At 48.0% G+C, this 19,326-nt stretch overlaps 1 protein-coding gene across 4 annotated transcripts in view; it reads right to left on the bottom strand.

Moving 5' to 3' along the window:
- The window catches only part of LOC142075272 (CBP80/20-dependent translation initiation factor-like), a 143,757-nt gene that overhangs the window by 105,464 nt on the left and 18,967 nt on the right, over positions 1-19,326 (bottom strand). For 2 of the 4 annotated variants that reach the window (XM_075136408.1, XM_075136407.1), the window contains exons 2-3: positions 8,563-8,775; positions 3,274-3,357 (exon numbers count right to left, since the gene is read on the bottom strand). In XM_075136408.1, the coding sequence (XP_074992509.1) occupies positions 3,274-3,357; positions 8,563-8,742 (264 nt within the window). In that variant the 5' untranslated portion in view covers positions 8,743-8,775. The remainder of the gene's footprint in view (positions 1-3,273; positions 3,358-8,562; positions 8,776-19,326) is intronic. The other 2 variants (XM_075136410.1, XM_075136411.1) reach the window with 1 other exon arrangement.

Genomic DNA, 19,326 nt, shown 5'->3' with positions numbered 1-19,326 from the left:
AAATCTTCCCACTGGGTCTTTTTAGAAAAAAAAAAAAAATCCAACCTTAAAAAGATTTAAAATTATTCCATTATCTAAACTTTTCTCATTTACAGAGGCAATACGATGCTCAGATAGTATCTTGCGTCCCTCAATGGAGTGGTCTTCACCCCAGAGGCTCAAACGGTGCTAGCAGACCTTCTGGAGGTACCGCTCAAATGCAGCGGGGCTTAGCAGAGCACGGCAACGCCATGCAGCAAACGAAAGCGTTCACAGTAGGAAACAAGGAGAACTATAGATGAGCTGAATGTAATTGTGAGGCCAGGATTTTCTCAGCGCACCAGGAGTTCACGAAGTGTATCTCATGAGATCCTCCATGAGCAGACCATCTTCTCGCAGCCACCTGCCCAGAGAACTGGAAAGACCAAAGTAAAAGGTTTCCAGGGGGAATTTTCCCCATTTTTAAGCCACTGCTTTGTCTGGGATGCACAAGCGCCAGCCTACAGGCACTGACCCTCACATAGTCTCCCACAGCTGCTTATAGCAGATGTCTCACCAATGAGTAAAAGAGCAGGGCAAGTATAGGGTGGTCTTTCCCACAGATACCCAATTGCTGTCAGAAAAACAGCAATTTAAGAATATCCTGGACTGCAGGTTGCATCAAGACACCTTATTATTACCCTTAAATTGCACATTATCCAGGAATCGTTCTCAGCCCCGCACTTATACAACATCCTGTGGATGCTTATGCACGCACATATTATATGTAAGTGTCTATATAAATACATAATACACCTACACACACACATAAAAAAATCTTTCTTTTACTTGCCTTAACCTTTATGGATCCTGGAGACAAGAATTTCAAAGGCATCAAGTACTTAGGGATACAGAGAAGGATCTTCATGCATAGGAAAGTCAGCTTCACGCTAGGCTCCCCTATAACCTTTAGGAAGCCAATTACTTTGAAAATGTGGCCCTGGACTACTCTGCCTTCACAGAAAAGGAACCAGATGATGAATATATTTCCAGGACCAACCTGGATTTCCATATAAATGCCCTTTCGGATGGTCAGATTAGAACTGTGTGAGGCATATCATGGTCACCGATACATAACCCACATTTTCACAGTAGCTGAAGCCAGCAGAAATCTCATATCCAAGTATTTTTCAACTAAGACTGGTGCGTATTGCACAACCGGCAATGCAGAAATCTCAGCTGGAAATAAAATAAGAAAAACAGGAATTCGATTTTCCAAGCAAAGCCTTCAAACATTGCAACAAAAAACCCTTAACTTCCCTTTGGAAGTAATTAGCCAGCTTTTTCCTTAGCAGGTTTGAAAAGTGATTGATAATTTACATTCAAGACAAACACCTTATTAATGAATTTTTTTTTTAATGTTTAAAGCTATTAGTGAAAAATCAACAGCTAGAAACGGTAATAAACTGAACCTTGTCCTCACCAGCAGTGTTTCACTCGTATATCAGGAACAGCAAGAGAAACGCTTGCCTGGACAGAAGAACAATAGCTTGCAGCTCCTCTTTGGTGCCAAGGAAAATTTGTTACTTGCTGTTAAAGGAAGCCCAACAAGGAGAGAGATAATTATAAGCTCCGCTGCAGACTGGGAGAGAGCCCAAACGCCAGGAAAAGAGTTTGGGCATCAGTGAATGTTATTTGTGGATAGAAAACAAGCTCCATGCTGGAGGAGATCAAGTAGGTTTAATGCCCAGGAAAAAAAAAAAAAACCAATAAAAAACCCACAAGTTGAGACAAGAGAGAGCACGGCACAAGGTAGATGGAAGATGTCAGGGCTGCGTTGATTGGAGTCAGGAAAGCATCATTCCCATGTGACTCCCGCATCCTCCTGTGGTACCCACCAGAGACTGGCACATCAGCTGAGCCCTTGGGCGAAGAGCCAGGGACCTTCTTCCCCGGGGAGAACACCCGTCCTGCTAACACCCCGAGCAACCCAAGGAGGCTCGATGGAAACGACCAGCCTCCCAGCTGAATTTCAAGCAGCCGGCTGCAACGCTGAGAGGGAGCCTGGACGAGGCTTTGCTGCCGAATATTTTGGAACAGATCAAAGCTATAATAAATTAAATCCACAATTCTGTCTGGCACCTTCCGAGGCCCATCCGAAGCAGCGCCTCCGTACAGCTTCCTACACAACAAGATCTTGTCTTTGTGGTGTGCAGGTGTTTGTATAGATGCTCCCAGCACCCTTGCATCCAGGCATGTGGCAGGGAGGGGACGCGTGAGCCCCCATCCCGCAGCCGAGCAGCTTCCAGCACGGCTCTGTGTGGGAAGAAGCCATGCCCAAAACGGGATGCGGAAGCTACAATACGCACTGCTTAGACCAGCACGTCCTCTTGTACTGCCCTGCAAGGGGCTCCCAGGCTTCTTCTCACGGATCCCACATGTGGGACTGAAGCCTGGAGGACATCAAGCAGGGCAAGAGCACCAAAACCACTGGCCTGAAGCCCCTTCTCCGGGTGGGACATCCATCAGCCACAGCAACTGCCAATGCTGCTTCACCCTTTCCTAAAGCCAGCTCGGTCTCATACCTCCTCAGGTGAACGCTGCTCTTACAGGGTTGATGGTCTCATGGTGGCACAGCAGCTCCTCAACCATGTGACAATGGTCAAACCCATGCCTCCACCCTACCCATCCCTCTCCCACGCCGGTGCTCACACGGAGTAGGGAAAGCCACCTCCAGTGATGCCAGCAGTGCTTGGTAGATACTCTTCACTGATGTTCACACCACGTACAATCACCAAAAAGCGACTCACACCTGGCTTCTGTCATTGCAAACCCAACACAGGCTCTCAGCACGTGCAATTTTGCTGCTTCTCCCAGTTCACCCTCTCAACTATTTAATCCTCTTCCCCGCAACACCATCCTTGTGCTGCAGCACATAACCAAGAAGCACAGCTACACAAAAACCCCTCACCCCACCTACATCTCATACTTCCAAGTCAGCTTTGATGCTCCAAATAGGTCCCTCGCACAGGTGGCAATAAGAAGCTCTTCAGGAATAAATGGGACACTCCATATTTTTTCCCCTGTATCGCAGAACAATAAGCTCCTGGTCAAAGCATCCATCGCACATTGGGATGTTACCCATCTCCCATGGTTTCGGTGGGAGTGAGCTTTCGGATGCTGAGCAGCGGGACACGTCTCCACTTCCACGGGAGAGGGAAAGCTGGCAGCACACGCAGGCTCCGCGCTGCCTGATGAAGCAGTACAAGAACAAAAGCAAAGGTTTGGTGAGGAAGAGCTAAACACAACCCCTACCTGATTGTGTTCGTGAGACGACGAGCTCTTCCCTCGGGATGGGGAACAGCTGCCATCAAGCTGCTCGCTACAATCCGCCGTCCACTGTAAAAGGCATAAAAAAAGGGATTGTGTAAAATAATAGCTGTGCTGGGGAAAACTGCTGTGTCAGTCCACAGCGCACAGGAAACACCGTCTGGCCGTGGGCATCACCGTACACATGTGGCCCCCCCCTTTTTGAGGATGATTCCAAAGGCTTTGGCTTGGAAACGCTCCACCCACCGACGGTGAACAGAGGGAAGGTGCAGGAACCATTGCAGGAAGGCACTTGAAATGATGCTTTGCAATAAAATCCATCCCCAGTATTTCCTTGCAGACTCCAACGGTGTTTGGTATCTCAGGCGTGTGGTATGCACCAGGGCAGCTTGACTTGATTACTCTTTTCCATGGAGTCTTCCATGGAAAGTTGGGAATTTTCTGCTTTTCACAACTCCGTTTGCTTCGGAGACAGATATGAGTCCTGAGCTGCCAAACCCCTGTGTTTTTATTTTAAAGAAAACAGAAAACAGAGCTCAAAGCTGCAGATTTGGCCATTGCCGTATGCCGCAGCTGGCAGCCTGGATGGCAGCCCTGCTGTCACACCAGCTTCGCCCCGTGGTGAAGGACATGGGCATCGGGGACTTCCCGGCCATAGCGGGAGGTCGGCAGGACAGCACAGCCCATGGCAGAGGCGAGCAGCTCTGGAACATGACCTATTGTTTCCCCCAAGGTTTGACAGTAAGGTGCCTCCACAAAAATAATTCAATTTGGGGTCATTTGGGGGTTTTTCCCCAAAGAAATTAAGAGTTGCACCATACTGGGGAAAAAAATAAAATAAAATAAAAAAAATAATCAAGCAAACAAACACAAAAGATGCTGCTAAATCTTAAAGTCATTTTGTTGCCCCCTCCCAAAGTTAAGGCTGAACCTTGGTGACCAGTTCCATTTCTGAGGTCCTTCATCCTGGAAGCACTTGACTGCTCTGGAAACACTCACCTCTTGGATGCCGTCACCAAGGCTGATGTGCCAAGAAAAATGAAAATGCAATTCCATACAAACAGCAACTACCTGAGAGCTTCTTGACAAGTACAGATGAGCCCACAAATAAGAGGAAGAGCCACCACTAGAACTGCTCACCATATCTGCTCAGCTCTGCCCTCATCGGAGAGCCCATGCTAGTTCAACCAGATGGGAAACATCAGCCTCGCCTTTAATGAGCTGTTTGATGAGCTGCCCATTGCTCTCCTGCCACTTCTGCTGACCTATCTGGAGAAGCTCATGATGCTATCACACTTGAGAGCCTTCTGCTAGACCTATGCATATCTCCTTTAACAATTTTGAGTGCAACCACATGCCTGGAAAGTTCTCGCAAGGTACAGCTCACCCATTATTATATCCACAGCCAAAAGAAAATTGCATTTTCCCTCTGACTTTCCTCTTTTTTTTCTGGTGGGAGCAAGGCTGGAGACACCCTCATGATGGAAATGTCTACACTCTGGGATTCTCTAGACTGGAGATGGATTCAGCTCCCCTGCGAGCGGCGTGGAGGATGGAGGAGTATACAATGCACCTTTCCTTCCTTCCCCTGGCACGGACAACACTCATCCGGGGATGTGGTACCATCTGAGCATCTCACACACATGGGTGAGTGGATTTATCCTCTCTCAGGCAAGGAAAACGTTATTACAGCCACAAGGAAACGAACCGCAGAGAGATTAAGTAACTTGCCCAAAGTTAAAGATTAAGTTGCCGGCAGAACCTTGCAGTTAAAAACAATTTTCTTGGTCTCAGTCCAGTGCCTTCACCATAAACGCATCCTTTTTCCTCCAGCTCTCATTAAGAGGGAACACGTCACCTTCAATCAGGCTGGCTTCCACCAGAGTTACTCCAGCAGGTTGCAGGATACGTGAGTGCTTATTGCTTGCTTTGATAAGAAGTGATCAGGAAGAGAAAATCAGAAATAAAAATTCCTAGTTATTTCTTACACAAATCTGGGATGCGAGGTGGGAAAATTAATATCTGTGGGAGACAACAGATAATTACTTCCTAACCCATCCCTTAAGACATGGCTCGATAAAAGCAGGCGACCTATGTAAAAGTCCATCCTCACTCCTTGTCCCATATACAGCCCTAAAAATATGAAATACTGCATTTTGCTGGAGTTTCACACAGAAATCCTAATTTCACGTAGATACCAATGGTCTGGGGTGCAACCACATTCAGCTGCTTAATTTGAGATGCCACTAAAAGGTGTCTAATTAAAGGGTTCAATGTTCAGATCTTTCATTATTATTAATTTTTCTTTTAAAATAAAACCTGACCATCTTTAAAGGCAGCATCCCTAGATAGTCACAAAAAACCCCAGCAGCTCCTATTTTTCAGGGCAGGTGACGGAGGGAAGTTAAAATCCCATTTCCACAACTGGAAGATGGATTTGGTTGTGGCAACCAAGGATCTTAATGCAAAAATTGCACATGGTCTGCCACAAGAATTAGCAGCTTTTGTCCCGAAGATGGGCAGAGCTGTGGACAGGCTGTAAAACTTTGACTATTAATTTATTTCTAATTCAATAGTATTTCTAAACTTGACATGTTAAACAAAGCAGCACTTTGTTTGACCTGAAGCCCCTCCAAAGCGTCACTTCAAACACAGCCATTTTCCAGTCTTAGGTTAAAAAAATGCACTATAAAGTACTTTGGATCACTTGATTTTTAGATTTATTTTCTCCCACTTCTAACAGCTTTGATCCTCAAATTGTAAAAAAACTCTTCAGCAAAATCTATTCTTAAAAAGGTTCCTTTGATTGGTAATTTCTTTACACCAAGCTAACATATAAAGGGTCCAAAGCTCTGGATCAGATCCTCAGCTCCAGCAAACCTGCATAGCTCAGATAAATCAGATAAACACTGCTGATATTAGATAAGGACGGGATCCTTTGTATACAGAATCACAGAATGGTTTGGGTTGGAAGGGACCTTCAAAGATCATCTAGGTCCAACCCCCTGCCATGGGCAGGGACATCTTCAACCAGATCAGGTTGCTCAGAGCCCCGTCCAACCTGACCTTGAATGTTTCCAGGAATGGGGCATCCACCACCTCTCTGGGCAACCTGTGCCAGTGTTTCACCACCCTCATCGTAAAGAATTTCTTCCTTATATCTAGACTGAATCGACCCCTTCTTTTAGTTCAAAACCATTCCTCCTTGTCCTATCGCTACAGGCCCTACTAAAAAGTCTGTCCTCATCTTTCTTCTAAGCCCCCTTTAAGCACTTAAAGGCTGCAATAAGGTCTCCCTGGAGCCTTCTCTTCTCCAGGCTGAACAACCCCAACTCTTTCAGCCTTTCCTCATAGCAGAGGTGTTCCAGCCCTCTGACCATTTTTGTGGCCTCCTCTGGACCCACTCTAACAGGTCCATGTCCTTCTTGAATGGGGGACCCCAGAGTTGGATGCAATACTCCAGGTGGGGTCTCTGGGACTAGACGAGGAGAATCACCTCCCTTGACCTGCTGGCCACGCTTCTTGTGATGCAACCCAAGATACGCTTGGCTTTCTTTTTTGGCATGGGCTGCAAGCGCACATTGCCAGCTCATGTCTGATTTGTCACCCACCGATGTCCCCAAGTCCTTTTTTGCAGGGCTGCTCTCCACCCATCCATCCCCCATTCTGTGCTGATACTGGGGACTGTCCAGACCCAGGTGCAGGACCTTGCACTTGGCCTTGTTGAACTTCATGAGGCCCACTCCTGGGGTGGAAGGAAAGCTCCTCTCTGCTGGATTCGGGGACACTGTTTTTTGCGATCGCCACTGCCAGCACATGGAGTGCACGGGCCAGGGGACAGGAGAAGTGGGCACCTCTGGCAGCTGGCAGGAGAGTGCCTTGACCTCGCTACTCCAACTGCTCCTCCCAATTTAAAGGCAAAACAAAGCCCTAGGGAGGCAGGGCCTCATTTGTAAGCAATTAATAGACTTGAGCGTGAAATGAGAGACAAAACGACCTGCAACAAAACTTCTCTGTGTGCTAGAGGAGGTCGTGGTCCCGGACAAACCCAGCCTGGAGACTGCCCTCCTCGCCATCATCATACCCCCAGCTTGGCTTTGCCATGCAGTCTCGTTAGCTGTTAAACTAACATTAAGACCTAATGTGAAGTGGTCCGGGGATCTCTGCTCGGGAGCAGTCTCCCTTGCACCTCATATAAAGAGACAAAGACCCAAATCAGACCAGCAGACCCCTCCAGCAGCTCAAACACATCTCAGCTATCTAATGATGGCCATATCCTTACCCTTATGACCCTTCAGTCTTACTATTCTTATTTTGTCCTCATAACCAATATGTAAGTGGTTTCTAACCTAAATGTTTTACCCTACTGGGAGCCCTGCGGGGTAGGAAAGTACCTCTATCACAAATGGAGGATCATGGAAGCCTTATAAGCCCACGGGCACAGACCCGAGCTCACCGCTCCCTGCACCACAGGCTCCTTATCCCTTTGAGAGTTCACATCTTCAGCACGCATCTGGCACACCGTGGCACCGGAATACAAACGATTTCCCTCCGAAACAACAATAACAACAGTTCAGGAGATTTCATTTCTCCTTCCATTGGACCTAAAACGTCCATTTTGGGAACAAACCTAAGTAGGACCATGTCATTCCTAATGACAACACCAAACCACACCCCTGCTAAAACCACCTTTCTGTTTGCTGGGTATTCCCATCCTCTGAAATACAGCAATTTCCTTCTCTGACATGAAACAAGCAAACAGGTTATTGCACATACTAAAATGCCCACAAAACCCACACTTTTGAGCAGCATTTGGGGCTTTTGATTGACCTTCTGGTCTTGGTTGTTTCATGGACACCCCTGTGCATACGGACAGGAGGATATCTCATTACCGAGCACCCCCCTGCTGCAGCTCTTCCCAATCCCTCCAGGATTTTTCCACCCTGGCGAAGCAACATGCTGTTTGGAATGGAGAGAGGCACCCTTCATTTACAAATTAAATGTCCTTCATTTATAAATAAGAACCTTGGAGAAGTCAAAAAGCTTCAGGACACGCACCTTGAGACCACGGAAAAACAAAACCCAGTTGGCAGGAGACCTCTACCAACTGGTTGGAGACCTCATATCTGGCTGAACAAGCAAGTTGCCCCAAATGCAGTCTTTTATCATGTCCTGCTTTACACCCCAACGCTCAGAAAGCTGCTTCAGCTGGACGTGCATCCCCAACTCAGGCGACAAGCCCCTCTCCCACCCCACGCTGTGCCCTTCACCCACCTGCGAGACGTGGGACTGCGTCTTCTCGCTCTCGCCGTCCCCCTCCGTTTTATCCGTCAGCAGCCCCTGGACCTGGTACTCCAGGACGTAGCTGTCGATGAAACGCTCCAGCTCCTCGATCTCCTGAGAGCGGCTGCTCCCTGCCTCCGAGGAGGCCGATGCCACCGACGAGTTCTCCATCCCTTCAGGAGAGACGCCGAGAATGGAGGGGGCCTGAGAAAGTAAAATAAAAAAAGGCAAGAAATGATTTCCCAGTAATTATAGAAAGCCTAAAAAACCAGTAGCCAAATCCTATCACCAGTTACCACAGGCAGGATACTTTTGCTGTACATCCAATAACATTTATAATAATCCTAGGTGGTCACATTTAGAGTTTCCATGCATGCACAAACAAAACAAAGTCCCATTTCTGTAATATTCCTACATCTAAGGACAACGGACATTTTGCTTATCCTCCTTCTTAAAACCCAAACTACTGAAAACCTCCAGATACATGCACATGAGAAAAACAAAATTAAAAAGCTTAATTTAAAAAGCCCACGACATTAGCTGTGCTGGGTAAGGGTGATAAGCTGGGGATGATGGACAGGAGTGTGAGGAAGAGGATGATAATTGAAAAGCTTCTCTAGGACGGCAGCAGTAAATGATGCTGAGTCAACGGCATGGCTATAAATGGTCCAGCGAGGTTTGCACGTGGAGGTGAAACAGAGATCACACCAGAATCTATTTTTAAAACCTCTCCTTGTTAAAAATGGACTAGAAGGAGCAAAAAAGGGAAAAACCCTGCAAAACAATAAAGCATGTTCTGCATCAACCAGTCGACTGGCAACCACAGAAGAAACAAAGCTATCCCTCCGGCTGAGCTCCGAGCCAGCACAGCCCCGAGCCCGTGCCTCAGCAAAGGTATCACCTCCACGGAGGCACAAGCCCACGTTCATCTTGACCAGACATGGGTGCTTCCTCTCTCAAACCCAGTCCTGCTCTGCCAGACAACCAAGCACCACAGATCCATGGTTCTGCTGGCTGGAGCAACATGAAGAGGTCCTTTCCTGGCTCTGAGGGACCAGTGCTTCCAGGGGGATAAAACCCTTGCCCACCTCACCAGCTCGCTAGCGTGAGCTCTGCAGGAGAACAGCTCTACAGAAGACGTAGGGGCTTTATGATGTTTTTAAGATAGAGCATCCTCAGGATGCAAACTGACTCTGGGAAACCAGCAGACAGCCCAGCCAAGACACAAACCTTCAGAGGTGGGAGCCTGAATCGCTAAGTGTTCTGTATGTAGGCTTTTAACATCTTCTTACTGGTTAAAGTCAAAATACAGAGCACAGGAGAAAAGGCGGCTGTGCAAATGCAAACAGATGTATATACAAATTAAGTCATTAACTTTAAGGCTTGATTCAGCTACCCAAGCGTCCCGACAGCCCGGGTTATCCCTCCTTCCAGTTTCTGCTCCAGGGGCACAGCCACCTCCTAAATATGTATATGTAGATTATGGCTAGCAGAATAAAAGCCATTATCCAGGGGCTTACGTTGCAAACCCTGTTAGGATAGTCTCGTTTAGGGCGCAGATCATCAAGGAATTAAGCGTTCTGCTGCAAAACAAAGCCAGATCCCTCTACATCCTCAGCCCCTTTCCAAAGCCAACACATGAGAATGGATACACCACCCCACATACACCTCTTCAACCACTGCAAGAGATTCAGACCACTTTCATCTCCACTGATCCACACAGTGAACTAAAAACCTTAGCAAATTCTGCAGTTGTCCCTTAACCAGGGAATGAACACATAAGGACATCAACAGTTGACACCCAGATCATCTGAAGATGTGCATCTAATGAAGAAAAGCTGATGACACCTCAAATGCAGCATTGCTAGTAAGGGCAGCTCTAATGATGTTCAGGTGGGTGCTCCTGTGATCGCTATGTGCACCTACCCAGTGCACCCATCCCAGGTAACACACTCCTTTGAAAGTTGGCCAATGTTGTTTTCCAGCAACAGACAGGACATCCCCTTCATGTCACTGAAACACCTTCTCTGGCACAGAACAGGGCACCTCTGCAAACCACACGATCACCAGGGACAGAAATTAAAGGTACACTCCACAGGCAAGCAAAAGGCACAGAGAGGTCATCCTGTGGTCTCCTGAGATGGAAACAGCACCAGGAGACCTTCACCCTGATGAAAGTGGCCATGGATGCTTCTTCAAACAAGACTTAGGTTTACAAGACTCCCAAAGCCCGGGTTGGAGCAAGGAGCCACAGCTCGTACATCTAATGGTGGCTGCACATCGCATGGTCAACACAAGAGCTTCCAGTCCATGAAGACCACACATCTGGTCATGCAAGCAAGGACAGGTATAGTTTGCTCTGAGGAGGGGACTGCCACCACCCAAACCACCCTCTCACATGGTCCTTTCCCCTGCCCAGACCTGGGGTGCCCGGGGGCACAGAGTGGGCAGTGGGGACCGTCCCAGCTGCAAACACCTGCAGATGACACTCTTCAAGCGCCACAGTTCAGCACGCATCGCTGGATTTCCTGGGAGGTCTCTCCTCAAGGTACGGACCCAAGCAGGAGCTGCTTGGTTTGCAAACATGGGCTGAACCCAGCAGCAAGAAAGACAAGAGGAGACATCAAAACTAAGTATTTTCCATGGGACATAAAACCCCTGGGACTCATTGCTGTGGGAGATGGGACCGCTCTGGGGGGCTGATGCCCGTTCTTTGTCCATCAGTCAGGTGCTGGCTCTGAGTTCACCCCAAGCTCTGCATCCCCCATCCAGAGAAGCTGGGATGAGTGATGGGGAGGAGGCTTAGCATCCCCATCGTCCCCCACCCAACCACTGCGGAGGGAGCTTGGACCAAGCCCTCTCCTCCTTCCTATTTTTCCATGGCTGAATGCCTCTCACACCTTAAAGAAAAGAAACCATCAACTCCTGTACCTGGGCTGGGCATGTTTGCACGTGAATTAAGCTCTGGACCAGTGTCTTGTGGTAAGAGTCATGCTCCTCCTTCCCTGAGGTTGGGTGGGAGAAGACACAGGAGCTCCCACCACATTGCAGGACACCAAGACTTCATCCCTCACTCTCTCCTTCACCGGGAGCTGGTATTTACAGTCTGTTTTGAGACAAGTATAAAATTACCAAGCAAATTTGGAGTGAGTCACATGCCATCCGGAAGGGAAGGAGCAAAAAAAATCTGTTCCCAGTTCGTGTAATTTCCAGCTCCTGAACTATTTCTCATCTGTCACTTCTGAACAATTGTGGCTTCATTTGGAAACTGCCGAGAACGAGCAGTTCTGGCCTAAGGATTTCATCTGCTCAAGGAATTATTCCCAAATGTGCCCGGACTGTCAAAAAAGCTCATTATGTAGATCAATATCACACATTAGCTCCTGAACAAAAATCATGTGGCGTATTAAAAAGGAGAAAGAAAAAAAAAAAAGACAAGAGAAAAAAAAAAGAGGAGCCCCAGAGAGCATGGAGCCCTGGAAGAGGCTATGCTTCTCCCCTTTTAGCTAATTAGTGCTAATCACCAAATGGAAAGCACCAATTATTAAACAGAAAGTGCTAAAGAAAGAGTTGAGAGAATAGGTGACTGCAATGAGGGCACGATGGCGTGGGGAGGTGACCACGTGAGGTAGGGGTGGCATCACTTGGGATGGAAGAAGCAGAGTCAGAAGGTATCCTCCATTCCCTGGGGCCACACAACACAAAACTAAAGGGTTTTTGCCTATTTTATTTTATTTTGAAGGTGGCACTGGAGGAAATCAAGCCTAGGGCTCTGCCCCGGGGATGCTCCATCTTGAACACGCATAACAAAGCACAAAGCAGAGCAAGAGCTAACCCACACGACTCCACTTTTGGGGTGCTCACCCCACGCCCAAGCAGGATTTTGCTGATTAGCAACAGGAGAGACAGTGGACTGAAAGGGAATGGGTTTGTCAGAAGTCACCAAGTCCAGCAAACGAGCACAAACCACGTATTTGAGATATTTATGGGTCTCTAGTAGGAAACTCTAAAACCAAGTAATCTTGTCAGTACCTTCACCTTTCTCTACAGGAAACCAGAACGTAGCAGGAAAAAAACTCCCCTAGGTTTGAGGGTGATGAGTTATCCCATATATCTGGGAAAGGATCGTCATTGTACACAAAGATCCCTAGAGCAGATGCCCAGGCATGGACAGCGCGTTGGCTGACATCTAACCCTTACAATAAGAGAAAAGACTAACAAGTCACGGTCTGTAGTCTTCTTCATATGCTTAGTCTGCATATAAAGTCGGTGTGAATCACGTAATGACACAGAGACCGGCCACCTGATGGGGACATCGCGGTGTGCCCGCTGTGCTGGGGCCACTGCCACTATGCCACCGTCACCCAACACAAGGCATCAATAAAGAGGCTCAACAAGCAGAGGAACATCTTGACTTTGTGGCATCTCCTGGCATTCCCTGGTAGTGACCAGCTCTGGGTTTTCTGAATTTGTCCTTTGAATTCCCCTTCTGAAAACGCTCCCTTCCTATATTGGGGTTCATGGTTAGGATCACATGTGCCTGACCACTACAGCAGTGGGGTAATATCCAAACTTAATGCTGACCCTTTGGGCAAGTGGTTGGACTAGAGACCTCCTGAAGTCTTCCCCAACCTGAACGATTTTTTGATTTGAACGAGATGATGTTCAAGCACTTCATCACTTTAAGAAAACCTCCTCTGCTCTCTCAGCCTACTTTCCATACTTCATTCTGAAAAGTCTCTCCCATTTTAGATGAGTCTCTCCCGGTTATCACGCAACTGCCTTCCCCACTTCCACCAGTCTGCCCAGAGATGTCCCAACGCTCAGGTGACGGTTGTTTTGGTCTCCATCCTCTAGAAGCTTTTTCAAGGCAGGGCTTTTTCAGCTGTTACCCATTGATTTCTGGGTTCTACCTAATTTTACCAAGTGTGAGATGTACATATATAAAATGTGCTTGACAAAACAAAACCAAGACAATCACAGGTTTACAGAGGGTCATTTGCCGGGTCCTGCAAGCTGGTTCCTGGTCACAGCAGCCTGGCCCTTCAAGAGGGACAGATTTCGGAGCTCAAACAGTGGACCTTCCTCCTTGGCAGGAGGCACCTTGGGAAGGGAAGCTCCCATCTAGATTCAGACTGATTCAAGTCCATCCACAAAGGTTTAATCTCCATGCTGATGTCTGACTAATGCTAAACCTTCTCTCTCTTTCCAAAATTAACCCTCTCCACTGGGAAGGCGGCGCGAGGCTCGATGGTCTACTGCTCTTCTTGGTGCCGCGTGTCAGGAAACCTCTGTGCCTGGAGCAGGTTTCCCATCTTGCCTTGCCCTCAAAACATGTACAAACAAGAGGTTTTCAAACAAAAACCCAAATCCGCATTTGAGCATCAAAGCAGTTGATGCCTTCCCAAACTGAGCAAACGTATGTTCTTGAGAGCTCTTAAGGGAGTGGTGATCCCTTGGATCTGTGTTGGCATAGCGCCTACCACAAGGACTCCCAGACCCCAGATACGTTCCTTAATGATAATTAATAGAGATCAACCTCAAATCTGTATTTTTTTTTCTGTTCCACCTTCCTCCCCCTACTTTGTCAAAGCACAAAGTCTGTAAGTTTTGGGGATCTGAAAATTACCTTCCAAACCTTTCCTACGAAGCCCATGTCATGCTCATTACTATGATCATAAAACATGGAATCGGCAGCAGAAAGAGTCAATAGATGTGCAAACCGCTTATTATAACTTAGTAATTATCAGCGTTACTATAATGTATAATTATTATTAATAGCTGTTATTTTAAAGAGTGATCTAAATGGGGTTCTTGCTTTAGCAAGATTATTCAGTTTATGGCAATTATACAGTTTTACCCTTAATGAGCAAATAAACTCAATAAGAACAAGCACTTTTTATGATATTTGTATGTTCATTCCCCTTCTCCCAAAGGTGCTCCAGGCTTGTTGAACTTGAGGAACTAAGTGGTGAGTCTGATAGGTGAAGAGTAGCAATGGAGAAGGAACTCATTTTGGGCAAGATGGGTGGGAGGCAACAGCACAGGGGAACTTGCAACCAAAATGATGTAAGAAAAGGTGAGTCCATGATAAGAAGACGACAGACATGCAGGGACAGCAATGCATTTCCATCAGCTCACTGCAGTTTGGGTGAGAGGACCCCATACGTACATCCTCCCCCAGGGAAGATGCTCCAGCCATCCTCTCTCCAGCACACCAAGACAAAGCGTCTCCAAAACCTGGACTGCAGCAGCCCGGCAGTGCTGAGGCAACACCGCAGGGCAGCCACAGCTCTTCCCTGGGGATGGGACCCACCTGTGCCCCATCATCCCAAGGGAGCAGGGACTCCAGCCCCATAAAAACATTATTCCCTGAAGTGCGGAACGGCGTCTTTTGGTCCAAAACATGCTGACATGACAACCTTGTCAGCAAGACTGCTGCCCATGAAGAGATCTTCCTAAAACAATTCTTGCTCCAACTCAGCAAGACAAACCAACATCCTAACCTACCATTAAGCCAACAACCGCACACCTTCCTGCTCCTACGCAAGGTCCAACCTGGTCAGGCATCAGCAAAGGAAATAAAATAAAGAAGTAGCTTTTGCCATTTTTTTGCTTCCATTGGATGGATGCTGAAAGCCTAAAATGCTTTCTCACACACAACAAGTTTCTTTGAAGGTTGTGGCCTTCAAAGACAAGAGAACCAGGAGCACCACGCTATCACATGCACCCAAATAGTGAAAGTTGGAGGTGGATTTACCCCACAACTACACTGCCAGGAGTTAATGCTAACACCTAGGTGAGATGATTGGAAAAGACCTCTAAAATACAAAGTTCAGGCAGAACTGCTTAATGCAGTGCTTAGCATCAGGCATCTCCAGATTTAGGCACCTGTATCAACATTCAATTATCAAAAGGTCCAACGACCACCAAATCCTGATAAATGGCAAGCGCCCAGCCCACCTTTCCAACTGCCTGGCCTCAGCTGTTTAGATACGGGTTTAAATGACTCATTTAAGGCATCCCAGTTGGAAAACCCATGTCTCTTCCTCACTCATCCTCCAGTTAAACCCTGAAAAAGTTCCCAAGCTGATCCTCTGTTCCTCCGCGATTCCAACGTAGGGCAGGAGGAACGCAGAGCAGCCTCTCTCTGCAGAAGAAATGCCACCGCAGGCCAGCGGCAGAGAGGCAGGCTGTGACGGACTCCAGAGCTACCCTGACAGATCACCCAAAGCCTTTTTCTTGCCATTTATCATCCCAGGTTTTGCTAGGAACAAGAGATGCTTCCTATAAAAGGCAGCCGCGGTGCAAATTCTTTACGTACCAACACAGCCACTTTCTTCAGACTTCTGTGGTAGGACGTCCAGCGTCCCTCTCACGTTCGTTCTCCCTCGGGAGTTTATAATAAATAAATTTTAAATATTGCTGTGATCCAGCAGGTCCCTTCTGCCCCAAGACACCTGGGACATGAACCAAGAAGCACCCCAGCAGCCCACAAATTTATTTATCTGTGCCTGCATGGGATGATGGTAAAGCCAAACTGAAGAGACCCCCAGCGAGACCCAGGGAGAGGCTCCAGCCCAGCCCCAGCCAGCAGACACCACGTCCTGCCCCATGAGCAACCAACATCAATTTTCACATCTCTTGTCCAGCCTCCAAAACCCACCCCCTTGCTCTCCGCTCCCTACAGAAAAGACCTGTCAGACATCTCTCATGGGGAGGACACCCTCTTCTGCTCGGTGCCCTTCTGGGGCTGGGCAGAGAGGAACGACACATGGTCAAACCCTCCGTCATCACCTCCCTCTCACTGCTCGCCCACTGTCTTCTCCAAGCCGGCCTTTCCGAAGCCACTGCCAACGTGCACAGGGAAGGAGATCCCTTCAGCCCCGGACCTGGGAGGTGAGGAATGCTTTGACCGCATAGACCAGCTGGTGCAGGACAACTCTCCTGCTTCTTATCTGCTTCTTATCAGCACCTTCAGGTCAGGTGAAGCCCTCTGAACGCTTTGACTCTGCAAATAACCATCTGCCAGCCAACGCTCTGGCAGCAGCACAGGCAGAAGGACCTTTGACCGTCTGCGTTTGGGGTTTGAACTCCTGCCTATCACACGGCCGCGGCCGGCGGGCGGTCAGCTCGCTTCCCAGCATCTCCTTTTAATGAGCTCCTTCAGCAGCAATATTTTCTCTCTCCTAATCCAGCCCATTTCCAACAACAAGTAATTAGCAATGTGTCTTTCTAAAGCGGTGAGAGCATCTCGGTGAAGGAAAGGAGAAGTTTATCTTTATTGCCGGCGGCCAGCTTTCGTATCCAGCAAACCGTAGGAACGGTTACTATGGAAAATGAAAGCAATCGAGATGAACCATGACTCCCCGCATCCAGGTATTGCTGCATCTCCACGAGCACAGATGAAGCATCGCGTGTCTGGTTTGGATTTGCTGCTCCAAAGCCGGTATCTTTCCAGCTGCCAAAACATCAAGCGCAGCAATGTAAATTATTATACCCTGGATCTGACCCCTTTCTAATTAAAATGTAAGCACCTTTGAAAACCGCATCGAGCGACTGCTGCTGGATGAAGCCTTGGGCTTTTCAGATACTCATGCATCCATGGCTGGCTGAGGATTTTATATATTTCATCACCCTTCCAGTCTCAGGTCTGGTTTCTGGTACCTGGTGATGCAGAAAAGGCCAAGTGACAGGACAGGAGCCCAACAACCGCCACGTTGCAGTGCCTGGCATGCCACAGAGCGGGCAAACGCCACAGTGCATCGAAACAGAGCCATTAAAATAAACACAAAAATAAACGGGGAGGGAGAAGAGAGAGCCAGGAGACAACCAAGTGCAAAAGGCCACAGAATCCAACCCAAAACAACCGCCTTGACACAGTGATCCAGCAAGGAAGGGAGAGAAATAACCAGAAAGCCAGAAATCCCTCGTTCTCAGCCAGACAATAATTTATTACGTGGCTTGCTTCACTGCAATAAGGAATTTTTGTGGTTGGGAGGTGGATTTGTTTTTTTTCTTTTTAAACAAAACCAAAGCCTCATCACCTTTAGAAACACAAAGTCTTTTAGTGTGTCAAATCTGTGCACGAGGTTGGAGAGGTTTCCCACCAGATGGGCTTCCTTGCCCCCAGGGAACATGTTACCTTTGGCTTGTGATGGATGTTGCCAAGAAAAAGAAAGAAAAAACCAGCACACAGCTAATAAAACCACTGTCTGAACTTCAGGAGGTGAATGGAGGTGGGCTTATGGCCCATCTGATGGACATCGGTCCTACCCTGCAGTGGGATGCTCCACTCCGTGGGATGTCAGGGGGTCCACTGGAGCATCACTCTGGCTGCAGCACAACAGCAAGGCACGCTCCCCATCCCCTGATTTTTATACAAACTCGATACATGGAAATGCATCAGCATTTCTAGAAATAAAACCTGAAACAGGTCATAAAAAAAACGCAATCACCAACCCCTGAATCAAGAACAGCCTGAATTTTATAACCTATTTATCCATTGGCTGATCTAATCTGTGACTTAAGTTAGACATAATCCATTTTCACATTCCTCTGCTCCTACTAAAACCTAAGGGAACAAGAGCCCACATTACATCTTATCCTTGTTATTTTTCACCTTTCCAAAGGAAACGTTGTCAAATAAAAAGATTTGAAGAAATAGCAAAAAATGCAGATTTCACACGTGCTCCACAATGTCCTCTTCGGAGCTGCACTGTTTTCCCTCCGAGAGCACACGGCATCGCACCGGCAGGCTGGGCAGGACAGGACGGCTGCAGGAATTATGCTAGAAGACATGAACGAAGGACGTTCTCCTGCCAGGAGAGCTTGCACACATACACCAACGATGCACGCAGTGGGTAGCAATCCTCAGGCAATCAAAGCGGGTATTTTGCCCAGCTCCTCCGCATCCCAGGGGATGAGCCCTGATCCCATGGAAGCAGCAGCCAGGGTGCAAAACTCCCCGTGCAGGCAGCACTCTGCAGGCAGAGAGCACAGCCCACGTCCTAAATAAAAGCATTATAACAACCAGCTGATCCATACACTTTGCAATCGCATGTTTTGACCGTGTGCTCACGCGCCAGCGCCGGCCGCCACATACCGTCTTTTGTAAACAACCAAAGGGAAACCATTATCAGAAAGTAAATCTTTTCTTTCCAGGCACCCAGGCAATATAATGGGCACTTGGGCTGTGAAAAGCCCTGTAATCCTAAAAGACACATCCAACTTTAAGTTGAGATGTCAACCCGCTGAAGTAATCCATCCCGTGGGTCGGGAGGGATGCGGCGGGAGCGGCATCCCCGGCATCCCCCCGGCATCCCGGGTCAGCAGCAGGGCAGGCGCGGAGGGTACTTAATCCCTACTGAACCATGCCTGTAGTTTGCTGGCAAAGAGCATTTTTGCATCCGTACGCTGGCTTTTAGCAGCGTTCAGAGGACATACCTCGGCTGCCAGCCAAAAGGCTGGCGCTGCCACTCTGGATGGATGGAGGGGATTTTATGCTAGGAGGAGCCAGCTGGTCCTCTCCTCCTGGGAATCACAGAATCACAGAACGGTTTGGGTTGGAAGGGACCTTCAAAGATCATTTAGTTCAACCCCCCTGCCGTGGGCAGGGACATCTTCAACTACATCAGGTTGCTCAGAGCCCCGTCCAACGTGACCTTGAATGTTTCCAGGGATGGGGCATCTACCACCTCTCCGGGCAACCTGTCCCAGTGTCTCACCACCCTCATTGTAAAACATTTCTTCCTT

This window comes from Calonectris borealis, chromosome Z (genome assembly GCF_964195595.1).
Source record: "Calonectris borealis chromosome Z, bCalBor7.hap1.2, whole genome shotgun sequence".
In the NCBI taxonomy this organism is placed as follows: Eukaryota; Metazoa; Chordata; class Aves; order Procellariiformes; family Procellariidae; genus Calonectris; species Calonectris borealis.
Note: the sequence above shows the minus strand (reverse complement) of the source record. Positions and strands in the feature narration are given on the sequence as shown.